Source organism: Neolamprologus multifasciatus, chromosome 16 (genome assembly GCF_963576455.1).
Source record: "Neolamprologus multifasciatus chromosome 16, fNeoMul1.2, whole genome shotgun sequence".
Classification (NCBI taxonomy): domain Eukaryota; kingdom Metazoa; phylum Chordata; class Actinopteri; order Cichliformes; family Cichlidae; genus Neolamprologus; species Neolamprologus multifasciatus.
In genome coordinates, this window is record NC_140454.1 from 23,117,193 (window position 1) to 23,136,186 (window position 18,994).

The following is an 18,994-nucleotide window of genomic DNA, read 5'->3' on the forward strand; positions in this document are numbered from 1 at the left end:
TGCGGTAAAACTGAGAATACATCACAGGATCCTTTTAGTCAATGTAGAAATGTGTATATAGTACCAAAAATCCACTATATGGAGGAGTGCACCCAAAATACTTGTCAGTTTATCCCCATCCTAGCTGAAACTATATCTGTACACAGTGAGATATTTAAATAAGCCATAGAGCCCTATGCACAATTGCTAAACAGTAATATTTAGTTGTCAAAATCTATCTGTTCATGTATGTTTACATAATTTGCATTTTTATGCTTTGATTCAGGTTAAAATTACTCGAAGATCCAACAAAATACAATGCTATTTCATCTTTAATTAAATCAGCAATTAATATCAGCTGCAATTTTACCTGCAGGTCAACTATTCAGATTACACATAGCAGAAATTCCCTAAAATATTAAACCTTTCATTTGAAACAGATATAAATGATTAAAGAATTTAAAAACATTATTAAAGCATTGAAACAATGGCATGCTCAACAGTGTGACCCAGCACACTTTCATGAGTTTAAATTTAAATTAAAACTCATTATTTATAATACTTAAATACTAAATTAGCTATGTAAAATATGCCTAGTTTAATATGTATTAATATGTGGTATGTCTAACACCATTCCCAGGTAATTAGAAAAATAAGAAAAATAGAAGTTTCAAAATCTGGCTGGAAAATATTTTCTCTCAGTTTGTAAAGTGGAAAAATACAACCTTCATGACACTTAAATCTAAGTTTTAACCTTGCAAAGAACATTTTTGTTTATGGTCTTCATCTGCAGTCTTTTCTTTCATTTTGTGCACTCAAGGAAGCACTTGGCCACATATAGAAACTAACACCTTGATACGCTCGTGGATGATTCAGAGTCAGAAGACCCAAAACAAAAGATCCATGTTTCAAATAACAGAGTGAGGTTAAATTTAACAACACTATATTTTAATCAAAGCAGGATTTGGTGAAATACCCCTGAAGACACAGGGGTCTGTGTGGAAGTTATTGTCAGCAATGAGCACCACACGCGGTCCTGTTGCTTGGATACTGTACCTGCAGTGATTCATGACTCTGATGGCTCTGGGCTGCTAAGGTAGTATTAGCTCAGCTGAATCAGAATTGAGATTTTGCTTATAAAGACCGAGGTATTTTTTTTATGTGAGACCCAAGTGTCGTTGGGTTTGTTTGGGTTTTTTTTGCTGTTTTTACCCCCGAGAGTCAAAAACATATTCTCCCCATTTCACCTTTTCTCTCCCACACCAAAGCAAATAAAAGTAAAACTATAGCCCTGACATTGCACTAAACCAAATGTTCAGCATAGGGTGACACTATAAAGCATATGTTAAACCCCAGATGTGCTTCTTCATCAGCAGTAAAAAAACAAAAACAAATAAACGCTTTTATTTATTTATTTTTTAATGGACAAATTTGGTTGTGCATTTTCCCCATACTCTCTCCACTGACTGCCAGCTATGGGACATTTTACAACTGCACTATAAACAAACACAATATGCCCCAGGCTGCATTTATGAATACAATTCTTAAAGTGTTTGCATATTTGTGGATATTACAGTGCTGTAGGCAGATGAACAGAATGGTACTTAAAGAAAAATGGTGAGGTATTTTAGTCACCTGTGGAAGCAGAGGAGAAAAAAACGGTGTGGGTCAAACTGCAGGAGGAAGAATATGTAGCGGAGTTTAGTCTAGAGACGAAATCTGTAGCAGTTAAGCTATAGGGGTACCAAATAAAAAATAACTGCATAGTCCAAGTGTGTAGGCCCTATAATAGCATTATTGTGTGAGTCTTTTGGAGTTGATGTGCAGGTTACCTCTGTGTTCAGCTGTGCTCTGGTGTGGAAGAAAACCTGGAGGGTCTCAATAGGTGGTAAATGCAGGTGTGGCAGCTATTCATACATTTACAAATACATTAGTCTATATTTGCAATATTTTCTCTCCTGTGAAAGTGGAGGAAAAAAAGTTTGGAGGTGTTTATTATAATTGTTATACCTTGTGGCCCTTAAGGAGAACAAAAACACACACAGTACAAATGCAGTTCTCATCCACCTTCATGTACCCGTCAGTGATTTTTCCCCCACCAGTCTCAAGGGGTAATAATGAGCACATTATGGCTTGGCACTGCACAATGAACAACACGGCACAAGAAAACCCATTTAGGAAAGTTGACACTAAAGAAAGATTTATACTTTTTTAAATTGCGTTTTATTTTTACAAGAGAAAAGACCATCACAAAGTTCCTTCCCTGAGCTTTTCTGCGGGGATGATGAACTGCACTAAACCTTTTGTTATTCCTTACTTCACTGAAATAGTTACACTCCAACTCACAGCTGTGATCAAAAGTTTGCATACACTCCTCGTGGCATGAATGCCATGGTAATTTGGGGGTTTTAATAATTTATTTATTATTTATCACTTATTATTTATAACTATTCTTATTCCAGGGTGCAATGACTTTTTCAGCATACATCTTTAATGACAAGAATTGCATTTTCTTCTCATTTAAAATTGCACATTGAGTCAAAATTACACATAAAAGGTTCAATTATATGCATACACCCCCCACTAATATTTAGTTAAATGTTTAACAACTTCCATCTTGACCAAATGTTTTGGTAGCCATCATCAAATTTTTGGCATAAGTCCTGTTGGGACACCCAATTATGTCCAAGTTTCAACCATCTAGCTGTTGACATGAGGTAAAGTTGAAGAATTTGGAGGTACTACTACTTTTTGATTATCCCATCCACTTTGTGCAATATTATCAGTCAACAGCTGGCAAAACAATGCAGAGCATAATGAATCCATGGCTATGTTGTACAGTGTTTTTAGGTTTGAAAGTCTCACCTTTATTCCTTCAAACACACTTTGTGGCCAAATACCTCAATCTTTCTCTTATCTGACAGTAAAACTTTTCTTTTCAGAAGACATTTAGCTTGTCTGTGTGGACAGCCGTAAATTTCCGTTGAGCTTGTGTATTTATTCTGGAGCAGGGGCATCTTTCTTGATTGGATGGATTGAGAGGATGCCAAAGTATTGTAAAACTCATTTTATTGTGGTCATCCTTCCTAACCAACTTATTCTCATCTGAGGGTGACAGAGAGGGGAAGAAATGCAGCAAAGGGCCACGAGTCACACTGGAACCCGGGCCGTCCACTCTCAGCCGTGCGGCATATGGTCGCCTGCATACCCAACTGAGCTAAACCAGCACGCTTCAGCATCACTTCATGTATGCATGTCTAATTTTGAGCCTGTGTGGATTAAAGAAAATCCCAAATAAATCCAAACTTGTACATCACATTCTGACGTTAAAAGTCATCTTAATTGGTCTTAATTGTCCATGTAAGAACTGTATTAACACATATAATAGTATTAAACAAATTTAACATGTAGTGTACAGTGCCACAGATATCAAGCCTTGTTATAAAGTTGGGATTTTTGCTTTTACTTCATACACATTGGCAGTAAATATGACTTAGATGATCTGATCACAAGCTAACAACTGGCCTTAGAATTAACTGTCGCCATTGTTAGTCTTTCTCAATTTGACGTTTTAGTGCCAAATTAATTTGTGTGTGTGTGTGTGTCTGTGTCTGACGGGGCTCTTAAAAGCATTTACATGTTGGAGTGACAGTCATTTTAATGCACGACCATCACAAGCGCACTGAAAAACACCAACACAAAGAGCATCCATTATGTGAAATAAGTCTTTATTGTGTTTCACTGATTGTTAAAACAACTATTACCAAAAGCACGTAACAAAATATGAGACTATTATTTCAACACAACGTCTGGTTGAATGCGTTTTCACTTTGATGCATTAAAATGCACCGCAGGTTCACATGCAGACTGAATTTGAAACATATGGTATATACAGAGATCGATCAAAATATATAAACAGAGGTTGCTATCATCTTCAAACTTCAAAGTTTGTGTTCCAGACCGATGCCCTTGAAAATAACAGTGATTTCTTACCAAAATGGGGGAAAGTCTATTATTTCAGTTTGTTTATCTACACTTATGTTGAAAGTTATGGATATAGTACATGCTTTACATACATCTTTAGCACCATCCAAACTACAATAAAATGCCTCAACAAGAGCAAATTAGTAAAGTCTTTTGGCCAAGCCAGTAGCATTAAAATTTACTGAGGGGAGCTGAGAAATTGAAAATTTTCATTTCATTACATCCAGCGAGAGCCATAAATGAAACAACAAAAGAACATAAACTCTCCTTAGGGATTTACATAATTGAAAATCCAGTGTAATTACCTTCTCTGGTACTCCTTTATAAGTCACCCTTTAGAATTGGTTTTGCGCTCCAACGAAAGGGCTTTAATTATTAGTAATTAGTTCTATAATGCTTTTTAACTTGCTAGCTATTAATATTAACAGTTTTTGGATTGCCAGGTTATGAAGAAACTCGATGGCTGATGTTTATCCTAATCCAGTACAACACTCATCTCTTTCCTAGTTCGGGACATTTATTCTAATGACCCGTCTGACCTTTTGGGAAAAGGCAGAGTTTAATTATTGTAAAAGCTCTGACTTTAGGAGAATTCTGGTTTATTTAAAATGGGCTTATTTCCCCATTAATGTGGAAAGCTCGGCTCCAAGTGTTATAAGAAAATAGTACAAAATATTGCTCTCACTTAATATTGCTGTTTGGCAACAGGACTGGAGAGGAAATTCTAACCCTGCTGGCCAGACCCTCTTTGTTGGCTTTCTTTCTGCCGGTAGTGGAATAGACTTGTAGTGTCCAGCTGAGCTGCATAGTGGATAGCCTCAGCAAATAGCTTTACCACCTAACGCAGAAAGGAAAAAAATAAAACAGAAGTCCGTCAGTTGTCACAGTGAGTCAGATTGTAAATAAAACCACCAGTTTTAGTTGGCAGCATAGTACTGACCTGAAAATTGGTAATGAGTGGGACTCCATGGTCAATGGCCATTCTACGGATGAGGAAGTTATCCTTCACGTGGCGAGTATTGTTATTGGGCAAGTTGACCACCAGGTCGATATGACCCTCACTGATCAGTCTATAAAAGAACATGCAAAAAAAAAATTAAAATAAATCATCCAATTTAAACCCAAAGCACAGTGTAAACTTTGACTCAAACAAAATGTGATGGGGTGGATGCAGCTCAGGTGGTGGAGCAGACTCTACTATCTGTAGGGTTGAAGGTTTGATCCTTGAACCTTATGTGCCAAAGTTTCCTTGGAAAATGCAGCAAATGTTTCTGATGCCTGCCATATATGCAGCTACACCCACAACTGATGTGTGTGAGAGTGAGTGTGTCAATCTGTCAATGATTTAACTCCTTTGTATTAACTCTTAAGATATTAATGTTAAGATTCTGAGGTGCTACATATAAGAATATTATGAAAAACTTTTTTTAACCCATTTTTATTTATGTAAAATGAAATATTTCATTCATTTTGTGTTTTAACTTTGGTTATGGATTATAGAGGACTAAAATCAAAAATTAATCTCAGATTATTAGAATATTAAATTTTAAATTGGATTAAATTACTATTCAAACATTAAGAAATGATATTTACAGTCTAGTTCAGTCTTGCACATGGAAACACAGTCACTGGGAAGACAAATGAAACCGTCAACAAGGAGGATTAAGCCACAGAAAGTCCACAGATTGGAGAGTTCACTGGAACAGGAAAGTGTTGTTGGGAAGGTGCACAAGCAACCAGTGAGCAGTTGATTCAAGAACTTGGGTTTCACAACTGGTGTCAGTGTATCACAAGCCACCATGAACAGATGTTTTCAGGAAAGGAGCTACAACCGTCACATTCTTAATATTAAGCCACTCCTAAATCAGAGATGTGAGAAGCTTCTTATTTGGGGTAAAGAAAAAAAGAACTAGAGTGTTGCTCACTGGTCCAAAAATCCCCCTTTCAAATAAAAGTAAATTCTGATTTGATTTGGAAATCAAGGACCTAGAGTGTGGGGGGAGAGTACAAGAAACAAGAGTTGAAGATGATTCAAGTTTGAGTTTGAATTGTCCACAGTCTGATTATTTGAGGTGCCTGCAAATGGCAGGTTGTCTGCCAGGAAGTTGTAGAGCTTCCAGCTGCTGACGAGCTTTATGGAAAAACCCATTTTTGTTTTCTTGCAGCCCTTTGTACCTGCCCATAGTGACAAAACTTCTACCAAATGGTTTGTTATTACTGTGCTTGATTGGCAGCCAACTCGCCTGACCAGAACCGCATAGCTTTAGGCCATATACCCCACAGATTCTCTACAGTGGAAACAGATTCTTGAAAACATCCCATATTCCCTTCATATTATGAACAACAATAAACATAATATGAAGGGAATATGGGATGTTTTAAATGGTATCATTAAAAATAATTCTGGACAGCAAAGTTATCCTCAATACTTTATCGACAATGGCAATATTATGGAAAACACTGCTGATAAGGTCAACAGCTTTAATCATTATTTTGTAAATATTAGACCAAAACTGGCAGAACAAATTCTTGAGTCACTGCCATCAGTAGACTGTAGTGAAAACCTGATTGATAGGAACCCTAACTCAATGTTCCTCACATCAGTGGAGGAAAAAGAAATAATTTACATTGTACACATGTGTAAATATAAAACATCAACTGATTGTAATGATATTGACATGAAAATCGTCAAGAAGGTCATTGAAGGAATTGTAGGACCTCTAACATATATTTGCAACTTATCATTTCAGACGGGAAAAGTGCCAAACAAAATGAAAATAGCTAAAGTTGTGCTGCTGTATAAAACTGGGGATAGACGCCACTTCACAAACTACAGGCCTGTTTCTTTACTACCACAATTCTCCAAAATCCTAGAAAACCTGTTTAATAAACGATTAGACAAATTCTTAGATAAATATAAATTACTCTCTGACAGTCAATATGGATTCAGATCAAAAAGATCAACATCTCTGGCATTAATCGAATCAATTGAGGAGATTACGAATGCTATAGATCAGAAACAGTATGCAGCTGGAGTATTTCTGGATCTCAAGAAAGCATTCGACACAATCAATCATGACATATTAATTAATAAACTGGAACGGTACGGGATCAGGGGGGTTGTACTGCAATGGGTGAAAAATTATTTAAGTGACAGAAAACAATTTGTGAAGCTGGGTGTCCATTCCTCATCATGCTTGGACATTGCTTGTGGTGTTCCACAAGGCTCTGTACTGGGTCCAAAATTATTTATTATTTATATAAATGATATTTGTAAGGCATCTGATATATTAAAATTAGTATTATTTGCAGATGACACAAATATTTTTTGTTCTGGGGGGAATCTAAAGGAGCTGCTGGATACAATTACATCAGAAATGTGCAAAATTAAAAAATGGTTTAACAGGAACAAACTATCGCTAAATCTAAGTAAAACTAAAATAATCTTATTTGGGAATTCCCTTAGAAATGCACAAGTGCAGATTCATATAGATGGTGTGGAAATTGAAAGAGTACTTGAACATAAGTTTCTTGGTGTGATTATAGATGATAAATTAAATTGGAAGTCTCATATAAATCATATACATAACAAAATTTCAAGAAGTGTCTCAATCCTGAGTAAAGTAAAACACATTCTGGACCACAAATCACTCCACATTCTCTATTGTTCCCTGATTGCACCGTATTTGAATTACTGTGCAGAGGTGTGGGGCAATACTTACAAATGTTCGCTATCATCAATCTTTATATTACAAAAAAGGGCCATAAGGATAATCCATAAAACCGGTTACAGAGATCATACAAATCCACTATTCTTAAAATCAAAAATTCTCAAATTCACAGATCTGGTTCATTTTCTCACTGCACAAATTATATATAAAGCAATAAATAACCTGCTTCCTGACAATATTCTAAAAATGTTTTCAAAAAGGGAACGGGGATACAATTTGAGGGGGGAATTAAATTTAAAACATCCTCGTATCCGTACAACATTAAAAAGTTTTTGCATCTCTGTGTGTGGAGTGAAACTGTGGAACAGACTAAGTAAAGATATAAAGCAATGTCCGAGCATGGCACAGTTTAAAAAGCGGTTTAAGGAGATGGTTTTTACAGGGTACAGGGAAGAGGTAGAGATTTGATAGGGTGTTCTTGTCTAATATTTTTATGTGTGTGCGGGTGCACGGGTATGTTGGTATGGGTATATATATATATAGGTTGTGTATCCTTTGAGGTGTTAATGGGGTTATTGAAAATGTGTATATGTGCGTATGTGTAAATACGTATGTATGGATAGATAGAAACATATATGTATATATATTAAAAAAAGAAAAAAAAAAGAATAATAATTTAAAAAAAAATACACATGACATATAATGTGATTGCAAGGAGGTATTTCTGGAGTCTATAAATTACTAGATAGTGGAAAAGGGGTGGGATTAAATAAGCTCATGCTTCTTCCTGCTCCTTTTTGAACATGACAGATATTTGTAGTTGTGGTTGCTCATTTTATTTTTTGTTTTGCTTTGTTTATTTGTCTCTTTTAATTCTATGTTGTTGTACTTTTTTAACATGTTCAAAATAAAGATTCAATCAATCAATCCATCAAAAAATCAGATCAGACAAGATGACTTGACTTTACATTCTAAGCAAAAAAGACAGACAAAAAAAGGAATCAGTGAAGGATGAAGACAATTATACAGAGATGCAGCAAGTTGAAATGACACAGATACTTTACAACTAGGAAAAGAACAGAAAGAGCAAAGAGAGCTATGAAGAAAAAAAAAAAGTAAAATCAGGTTTGACCATGTTGCCGACAATGGCATTTTCTCCTGCCCATCCTGCCCGCCTGATCAGTCTGCTTCAGATAATCATTATATCAGCTCTTGATTGACAAAACCATAGTTTAACAAATACAAACACAAGTCCACATTGATCACATAATTTAAATACTCATAATGCAAGTAGAAATTACAGCTAAAATTATAATCATCAGCAAAAGCTGAGTTACAAACTTACAAACATAAAGCCTGATCATCAATAAAATCAGCTTGAAGTTGTGGGAAGATCTAAGATCTCAAAGTTGTATTTGCTGTTGTAATTGCTGACTTGCATGAAGCTGGAACAGTTGATGAAGATCGTCTCAGTCATCAGTTTACAGGTGGATGTAAAGACAATTTAGCAGAGTCTACTCTGTGGGAATGGTCACCCAACTATAATACAATATTTTTAACAACTTAAAACAAGAATCAGAGACAAAAAGGTGGAGATGAAGAGGAATCAATACAGGAATCTTTTTCAGTGATTGAGATTTCTGTACTGTATGCAAGTTAACCATAGTGTAAAAGAGGGCTGCTGCCAAAATGAAATTCACCCAAAAGTCAAACACAGTGGAAAGAGGATTTGGGGTTGGTTTGCTCCTTCTAGACAGCTCAAGAGCATTTTACAGGATAATTTCAGAGTGACTTCTTCACTAGCTGAAGCTGTTGTAGAAATTGGTGATGCCGCAGAAAAAAAGGACTTTAAACATAAAAGTAAATACACTGTGAAATAGTGATGGGATTTCCGGCTCTTTTTAGAGATCCGGCTCTTTCGGCTCGGATCACTAAAAAGTGCCGGCTCTTTCGGCTCCGAACCGGCTCTTCAGGTTGTTTTGTTGCTTTAATTATTTAATCATTAACAATAATATAAAATTATGCAGAAAAGGAATTACTAATTTAAAAAAAGTGGTTTTATTTATATATGTTTATATATGGCCCCTAGAGACAAAGCACGTACAAACTCTAAAGCATATACAAACTCCAAAAAGCACGTACAAACTCCAAAACACATTTCTAGCGTTAACTGAACTTCCAAAACAGAGCTACCCAGATCACTTAAATTACACAATTGAAAGCATGTGTGTATTGTTTGTGTATTTATAGACAAGCACTCATATTTATTCAAATAATTAAAAAAAAAAAAAATTCATTTACCTGTTATTACCACACACCAAATCCGGTTGTTGATACTTCCTGGCTTGTGTAACCACTAGGTAACAAAAGCTCAACACTGCGCCCTAGCATCCTGAAGCACTTCTGTTGTCTTTTGTACGTGATTCTGAGTTTGTACGTGCTTCTGAGTTTTTACGCGTTTTGGAGTTTTTACGCGTTTTGGAGTTTGTACGTGCTTTGTCTCTAAGGGCCACCATAAATATACTTTATTTATTCACTCCACATAAAATGTAATAAAGAAATCATATAATACAAAAAACAACTATTTACATTTTAAACTTTTAACTATTTAAATTTTCAGCTTTTTCCTTTTAAACAAATTTAACGTGAAACAACACAAAACACTGCAAACCACAACACAATTAAATATAAATTAAAATATTAAAATAAAAAGAAGATGCATATTCTCTGTCATATGGGGCTGCATGATTTCTGAATCCTTTATCATCTGTAACTGAAAATAATGGATGATTACTATACCTTTCTAATGTGACGTTGTCCCTCACTCTCTTTCTCTCTGGCTCTGTTCCTGTGCTGCTGCGAGTGTAACTAACGCCCCTCCCCCCTCTGCCCAGCGCAAAGTACAGGCCGCGCGTGCGGAGTTCAGCGGAAAAAAGGGCGAGAGAGAGGGTGAGAGAAAGAAAGAAAAAAACCTCACGGCTCCCAATAAGGAGCCGGCTCGCGTCGTTCACTTCAAAGAGCAGGCTCTAAGAGCCATTTCGTTCGCGAACGACCCAACACTACTGTGAAAAGAAAGAGACGCTGAATTTGCACATTGGCCAGACAGAGCCCAGACCTTGAGACTGGAAATGTTACGGAGCTCAAGTCAGTTGTTCACTCAAGAATAGGGATGGGTATCGTTTAGGTTTTATCCGATACCGGTGCCAAACCGGTACTTTTGAAACGGTGCCGGTGCTTAAACGGTGCTCAAACCAGTACTTAAAGAATGGAAAACACAAAAGTGGTCCAAAAACCTCTCATGTTCAGCTGTTTTTTTGTAAAAAGATAACAATGTTAGCCTTTTCTGCAGCTATGGGGCATATATGGTATCATTCTTGGCTGGAAGCAGTGCTTAAACAATGGAAAAAAAACACAAACTTTGTCCAAAAACCTCTCATGTTTAACTGTTTTCCACTTTTTCTTTGGTCATTTTAGCCTTTTTGGCCAGGGTGAAGGGAGTATCTGCCATCAAACAAGAAGACAGCTGCATGTAGCTATGATGGTGTTTGCTGTTCACCTTACATGCATTAATGTAATAACGTGGTTAGCCTACTCAACGTAAATTACACACGAACAACATTAAGCTACTCACGCAGAGAAGAACGGCTGCTGCTGCCATCATCATCCGTCATCATTTCTGCTACACTGGCAGGGCTAGGGGCCAGGACTCTCCTCTTCGGGTTTTTGGGGGATGTTGCTAATTCCGGGTCCGATAACAGGCAACCCACAAGCAGTAGATGTGCTCGGTGTGAGGTCTCGCAGCAAGCTATCAAATACGGCGCATTTCTCGGCTTTAAAAAAAAACACTATGCGTCGCCAGGTGTTTCATCAGATTTGAGGTGTTACCTCCTTTGACAGTATCACAGTATCACCTTAAAGCACTTGTTGCAGCTGCTGAGTTTGCATCTTTTGCTGTGAAGTACAGCCAGACTTTTGACCGCTTCGCCTTGGACGTTTTTAATTTGTAGCTCTGCTCTAAAAGAACGTACGTACCTGGACCCGCCTACTATTCTCGGAAACTTAAAATGATTGGCTAGAATCTAAAGTGTATCATTCCATACCAGTTGGTGGCGGTAATGCACCTTTCAGTTGTTTGCCAACCGCCAATACAAATGTAAGGAAGAAGAAAGTGTATCACAGCTCAGGAAAAAAAGCACCGAAATAAAGCACCGAAATGTGCGCTGCTTTTCGGTCTGGTTACTACCGTTTATGTCAGAACCGGTGCCATCATGGCACCGGATACCGGTACCCATCCCTACTCAAGAAATCTTAACAATGTGGCCGAGATATAGGAGCTCTGTAAAAAAAAAAAATTGTCTAAAATACCTTCTGAGAGCATTACAGGCCTGATGTGAAGCTACTGAACACACTTATTTGAGGTTACTGCTGCAAAAGGATGTACCGCCAGTTATTAAATCCAAGTGTTAGATTTTTCCTGCCAGTAATCCAAATGTTGGACAGGAATGTTCAGAAAAGACAAAAAAAACAACAACTTCAAAGCCAAACAAATATTATAATTATGACCAAATAAGCAAATTGTGTTTGTATACTTCCAACATACACAAAGATCAGACCATATTTTCTGTCCCCACACACACAGCCCCAGTCTCTTTTTACATTTTCATCTGAAGGCCTTCGACAGACTGCATAGAAAAAAGGCTGAATTCTAATTGAAAGTGTGTGACAGACAGTGACAACAAAGGTTGTGAGTTTTTTTTCCTTCTATAAAGAATTGGCCTCTATGCCACCTTGCACAGACGATGCCAAATAGTGTTGTGTACATCTGTATGTGTTTGTTAGTGTTGGTCTAGGCTTATTACATTTTTCGTACCCTCTTTTTCACCAGCTGACTTCCGAACATATGGTCCAGATGGCTTCATTGTGGCATGATCATTACTTGTTTGTGGAATCGTTACCTGAACACCATCACAGTCACAGTCACGGCTACTGTGCTACAATAATTCTCTCCATGTAGAACTTTCTTAACAGGTTGTACTACTGGCAACTGAGCAATTCAATAAAAACAGACCAATGTTAAAACAATGTACAGCAATTCGTCGCCAGACATGTCCTGGTTAAGGTACCAAGATAGTGAAATGCTATTAAAGAATGCAATCTATAATGTTCTTTGTTCTTTGCTTTGCAACTCTAATTAAGCTTCCACTGCAAGTTTCCCTACAATGTTTCAGAGGTGTGGCCAACAGCAAAATATATCACTATCTACCTAATTTGTGCTATTTTTGATTTTCTTTGGTTGTGATAGTTTCTCTCTGTGACCAGACTTCAGTGTCAGTATTTTACAGTGTGCTGTGTGTCTGGAAAGTGGAGCAGTAGTACACGAGAAAATGATCATTTAATGACAAGTCATTAGTGTCGACCAACCAAAATCAACTTAGGAGACACGCTATAGGACCGTAACAAAGTATAAAGTATACTAAATATAATCAAGTTTAAATCCATCAAAAAGTGGAAGAGTAGCAGTGCCATTTATGGAAGTTGTGCAAAATATTTGTTAAATTTTTGTACTTTATTATTGCCCATAGCTGCTTTTTTAACTTTATGTTACCCTTATAAATAATTTCATCATTCTCCCTATTCAAGTCTTATACTGGTCAATGTAATGACTCTGGACTTCAGAGTCTGCTAAATCTTCTTTGATCTTTTTACATCTTACAACGATAATGAAGAGGCTTTAGATCTTAAGGCAGCATACTATGCTGATTAGACATCTTGTTTTTAATCTAATATGTTACAATTCATTTAATGCTTAAACACTTCCTCTGAAAACCACAAGCTTGGCTTCAAAGTTTAAAGGCCAAAGTTTCACATGAGCCACTTCAATAAATGTGCCAGAAGGGTTTAACATCAATTTAGTAATCTAAATGAACATTTACTCACCTCTTAATACTGGGCAAGCTGTTGTCTCCACCCATCCCAGTGGGCCAGGCTACTGGAATGGCAGGAACGTCATTGGCACACAACCAAGCGGAAGTGGCTTCAGTAGCATAGAGCTAGAAGAGCAATATAATGCAGCATTACAAACGCATACAGAATGTAAAAATACTGAAGGGAAAGGAGAAAAGAAATTCTTAGTTCTTTTCAGTAAATCTAAAGAGCAGGAATCAGAAGAGCTTCATCAACTGAAGATTATAAAAAGGAAGCCATTTCTGATTTTCAATGACCGAAAATCACAAAAAGGAAAATATTTCTGATTTTCAATAACACATCTCGTCTCTTATCTTTGAAATAGCAATCACCTTGAAGCCTTCCTCTTTCAGCTGGTTTGCTGTAGCCAGGAAACTGGGTCGGAACGAATGCTGGAAGGGAGGGAAGCAGACGGATATTTGAAAAAATAAATGACATAAGAACATCATAAACAACAAACAGAGGGAGCGCTTGCATGCAGATTTCTCTGTTGATCCGTAATGGTTGACAGATACTGTATGAGACAAATTCAGCACTGTATCATTGAAGGTTTGTTCTTCTTTTCTGTCTCACTTTCCCTTTCAAATCAAAATCACACTGTATTCATGATACTTCCCTACAGAAAAGCTGTTACAAAATAAGGCACAACTTGTAAAATAATGGAATTTTTATATGCCCAATTCTGACTATAAAAATATTCAACAATAATACAAATATTGTCATCCCTTTGGAATACCCACATTTCCCCCCCAATTCATTAAACATTTACAAAGGCAATAAAGGGTTGTTCCAAATTAAGACAACATAATGACATTCTCGTTTGGTAGGTAGGTGTGTTATATCAGTCAATTTGAAGTTAAAAAAAGAGAAGAAAAAGGCAGCATTGCAATATCTAGACAACAGAAATCTAAACAACAGATTCTCTGATAAGGAATATGATAACTGAGGCAAGCTAAGGAGCAGTTTTGTTTTTTTCTTTTAAAGAGTGACAGTCTATTTACTTCCTCACTCTGGTGGGATGACTTTGCCATCTGTCTTTTGGCAACAGTCAACCAATGGAAGATTTCTCAGAGAGTACATGTGTTTGCTATGACAACAGACACTGACTGCATAATTTATTTTCAAGCTTACCGAGAACTTCAGTTGTGCTTAAAAAAATACTGAAAAAAACATTCTTTTAAAAAAGAAAAGAAAGAAAGACAAAACACAAAAACAACAATACATATTTCTTGAGGTATCCTTCTAAATTCAGAACCCTTGATAATGCGAATCTATAATAATCTATAAAACAAGGTATGAGCAGGACAACTACATTCGTACGGAAAATCTAAATTTCAGTTGTTTAAATAGACCAAACTGCTCCGATCTTAAGGATGTGATTGTAACTAGGTGTTCTTTTTCCTTCAGGTCAATGGAGGGCAGGTCATATTGTGCCAATCTTGGAACAGTCTGACACCACTGATGCTAAAAATGACTTCAAGGTTACATCTTCTAGAGCTATAAAAGGAAAACACAAATCAGCCCTGAAACGAGGTATTCAGTTAAGTATTAAAAGGGTTACTCTTGTTGTCCGCAGATGCTTGTTTGATTGTAACTGTGGTAGTTAAGACTGTTCTGTCAGAGGATTATAAGCATGGTCAACCGTACATGCAGTTTACATGATGTCAGTTTTGTTATGCAGTACACATTCATTCTTGTGTGTTGCTCAAGTCTGTTTTATGCAACTCATGGACATTCGGTACAGACAATGCTGTGCACTTAAAAAAAAAATCTATTATTTAAGTAGAAAAGAATTTCAATTATTCTCTTTTTCCATGAAACAAGCTGACGTAAAAAAAAAAACAAAACCACTTTGTAAAGCATTTATTTTGTTGGAGATCAACTTCAAATAACCCACTTAATGGATTCTACCAAGCAAACTGTGCTGAAAGTGCTGAAAACTCTTCAGAGTGTTTGCTCCTGATTTGCAACTGATTATGCTCACACTGGGTGCCCTTCAGCTTAGTAAACAATGTGCCTACTGAAGTCACTGCTGTCTCATCAAAAGCATTGTGATATGGTTTGATATTTGTCATGTAACTACATTAAGCCTTATATAACACACAAGTCTGTACTTAGATGGGCAAATCTGACATAAAGCTAAAAATGAGGGCATGACAGGTTAGGAAAATAAGACATAAAAGTAAAATAACAAACTTTACCAACAGTTATTGTTAATATAAGTAGTCTGAGTGATTAATCAAATTTTCAATAAAAACTTGTTTAAACAGCTTTAAAGAAAGAGTATCTTGAACACAACTGTTTAGTTTTTGTCTGTTAAGACAAACTAAACAAAGTAAAACAAAAAACTTAACTTTTGTAGATCCTGCAAAAATACTGAAATGCTAAAGACATTTGATCACTAAGCAATCCATTTCAAGACAAACAATTTGTAAAATGATCTGCCGTAACACACAGCAGCAGACAGCGGTTATAATATTTTCAGACCTATATGTATACTTCCAATACAAAACCAGATCAAAGAACTTTGTAGAGTTTGTGTAGAGTTGCAAGAAAACATTTTTGAAAACCATCGGTATTGCCAGGGTTTACAGATTAATTATTCAAAATGTTTAAACCTTTATTGGGAAAAAAACAAAAACAAGAAACGAGTATGCCTCACAGTACATGCTGGAAAAAGTAAACGCCTCAATTGAGCAACCTGTGGAACATCCATTAGCAGGAATGACCTCAGACAATTTCTGTATCTCACACAAACGTTTAACATTTCTGCATAGTCTTAGTTGAAGAGCTTTGTTCTAGTCATGCCACAGGATCTTGTAATTTACTTTAGAAATGGTGGTAATTGGTGTGTGCTTTTGGAGTGCCTTAGTTTATCATTTCACTCAACATTTTGTAAGATTTTGATCCTTTTTTTCTGTAGTTTCTTGATACAATTTGGAATTCAGTGTGTACACGCTGGTAGTAAAGTTTTCAAGCCTAATGTAGCAAAGCATCACTGTGGTTAGAAAGAGGTTTTGATGGTGCTGTGCATTGCCTTTTTTCCCTTTGTGGATTTTTTCCATTAAGTTAACTTACGTCTCCTTTGTGCATTTCTTATAAGTATCTAGTTTCTTTTCTGAACCTTAGAAGTTTCCCCCTTTTTTTAACCCAATAGGGATTTCTTTTGCGGTGTCCTTTCACCGATTAACACCATTCCTATTCAGTGTTTTTGTATATTAAAGACTGTCCACTATATGAAAAATTGGTATGCGTGCTCAGTGTGAGTACACAATCCATTTAATTCTGTATTTTGTAGATATTTTTGCACATCTTTCAGGACTGCTTATTGTGCTATTGGTGTGGTCTTTGCAGGACAACGACTTCTAGGGAGAACAACCATCCCAAAACAACTCAGCTCTGATTTTTATCTTGTTGTGGATTCATCCATGTCTTTAGAAAAGTTTTTACTAGACCATTTTCAGCTCCAGCATCGATCACAGCATGAGAACAGCAAACCTTGTCAGTAACCAGACGTATGTGCTTCTTTATAGGGAGGGGCACCTCACTTCCAATCTCATCTGTTCACTTACTCTTTCCGGCCTGCACTGTGAGCCTTGGCTCAGACTGTTCAATAAAAAAAAGGTACAAGTCTTTGTTTAGTTAGATTGGTTACTCGTATAATGTTGTCTGATGGGTAACTAAGTGACAGTTATAAACACAAAGGAATTACAATAGAAATAGAACCCTAAAGGGTTTTTGCCAGTGTGCTACAAGTCAGAGAAGCTGCAAGTTGACCTCCTGCTGGTCCTAAGGTAAAGCTACAGCCGTTAAGTTAAGCTAATGTGAAGAGCGCAACAGTGACTGCATACCTTTTTTAGGGCCTTGGTTCCACAAGGGAATTTTCCAAAAATATTCCTAACATTTCAGAATTTTTTTATATAAAAGTTTGAAGCCTTGAACTAAGTCAATCAGCTACAAGGTAAATCCTTAAATGATTGAACATGGAATAAAATAAGTAACAAAAATTAAAAACAAAATGGTACAAGATTTTGTACATATTTACTTTGAACAGTGTCAGAACTGCTAAGCCCTTTGTTTATTGAAAGTACCACTTCTACCTTTTTTAATGTAATACTTTTCATTATTGTAGTATTTTAGGATAATAATTTGGAAAACACTTTGTAGTGAAGTATAGCCTAGTTATCGATATGGTATAGTGCTTCTTTCCACTCATGCAATTTCTGAAGTTCCATGCTCACTCAGCTTTCACACCAATCAGAGACACTGCTGGTTCAAATTAGAAATTTGGCTAGAGCAGTTATTTTCCGCAACACAGAATAAAAAGCTTTCGTACTGAAATACGGGAGCCCATGTCATCTTTTCACAATGTCATAAGTTAAGTTTTCCTTGGATGGTTACAATTATATTATATGACTATTATATGTTATATTCATGCTGAAAGAAAAAAAAATAAACTTGTGATCTTTTATCTCTCTGTTGCCATCTCTGGCATTTTAGTGGATATATTGTTCTTGTGTTACTGCGCAATAGGTGATTAGCTTCAATATGGAGGATTGATAATGCTGCATGAAAAGAGCACAGTATTAAATTGTAATGAAGCACTGAACCCTCCCATCCCCCGCCTCCTCTACTGCAGCTGGTTGGGTTTAGGAACTTTTCTGCCAAAAAACTGTGATAGGCAGAAACCAAGAGTCCAATGTGTACACTGTCAGCAGAATATCCATTAAAAAACTCAAATCAGCATCACAGAAATGAGTACATCATTTCAGAACTCTGTGTGAAACTCAGATGTTTACCCCACCCTCCAGCAGACTTATTCACAAAGATTGCTCAATCAAAAAGACCATTTTAAACTCCCCTACAACTAAGTTTTTTTGTTTTTTGTAGTTCCATGTGTCTGCATTCTCTGGATCCGTCAGCCAAAATTGCTGCTGTTTGTCAGCCACGTTATAGTCTGTATATGACCCCAGGCACTTGCCTTGAAGTGGACCTGTTCCCCAAGAGCACCAATTACACAGCTGGTGCTGTGAGTGCTTTGTTAAAGCTGCATTAGTGAACTCGCAGTTTGGCAACTCTGGGTAGCAGCAAGACTTAATTACTAGAAATCATGTAATGCAGTGGCAGAAAACAGTCCAGCTTAACATTTTGTTCTTTTCTGTGACTGCAGATTGGAAAAACCTCTGTGTTTTACAGCAATTTTTTCATTCTGACATAGCATTCTGATAAGTACGTAAACAGTTTTCTCCTTAACTAATGTGACTCTTATGTCAGTGGTAGTTCTTAGTCATTTATGTAAAAAAGCATAAGTTCTATAACTAAGAACTTTTATCATTTCCATAACATGTATTGCAGCCTTACTGGGTCATTCCCAGACTGCCAGAGTTGGTCATAGT

At 36.5% G+C, this 18,994-nt stretch overlaps 1 protein-coding gene across 1 annotated transcript in view; it reads right to left on the reverse strand.

Annotated features, from left to right (window-relative positions):
- Positions 1-3,678: 3,678 nt before the first annotated feature.
- The window catches only part of cps1 (carbamoyl-phosphate synthase 1, mitochondrial), a 67,064-nt gene continuing 51,748 nt past the window's right edge, over positions 3,679-18,994 (reverse strand). Inside the window, exons 35-38 of the mRNA XM_085136371.1 lie at positions 13,931-13,990; positions 13,572-13,684; positions 4,904-5,033; positions 3,679-4,801 (exon numbers count right to left, since the gene is read on the reverse strand). Of these exons, the coding sequence (XP_084992497.1) occupies positions 4,688-4,801; positions 4,904-5,033; positions 13,572-13,684; positions 13,931-13,990 (417 nt within the window). The 3' untranslated portion in view covers positions 3,679-4,687. The remainder of the gene's footprint in view (positions 4,802-4,903; positions 5,034-13,571; positions 13,685-13,930; positions 13,991-18,994) is intronic.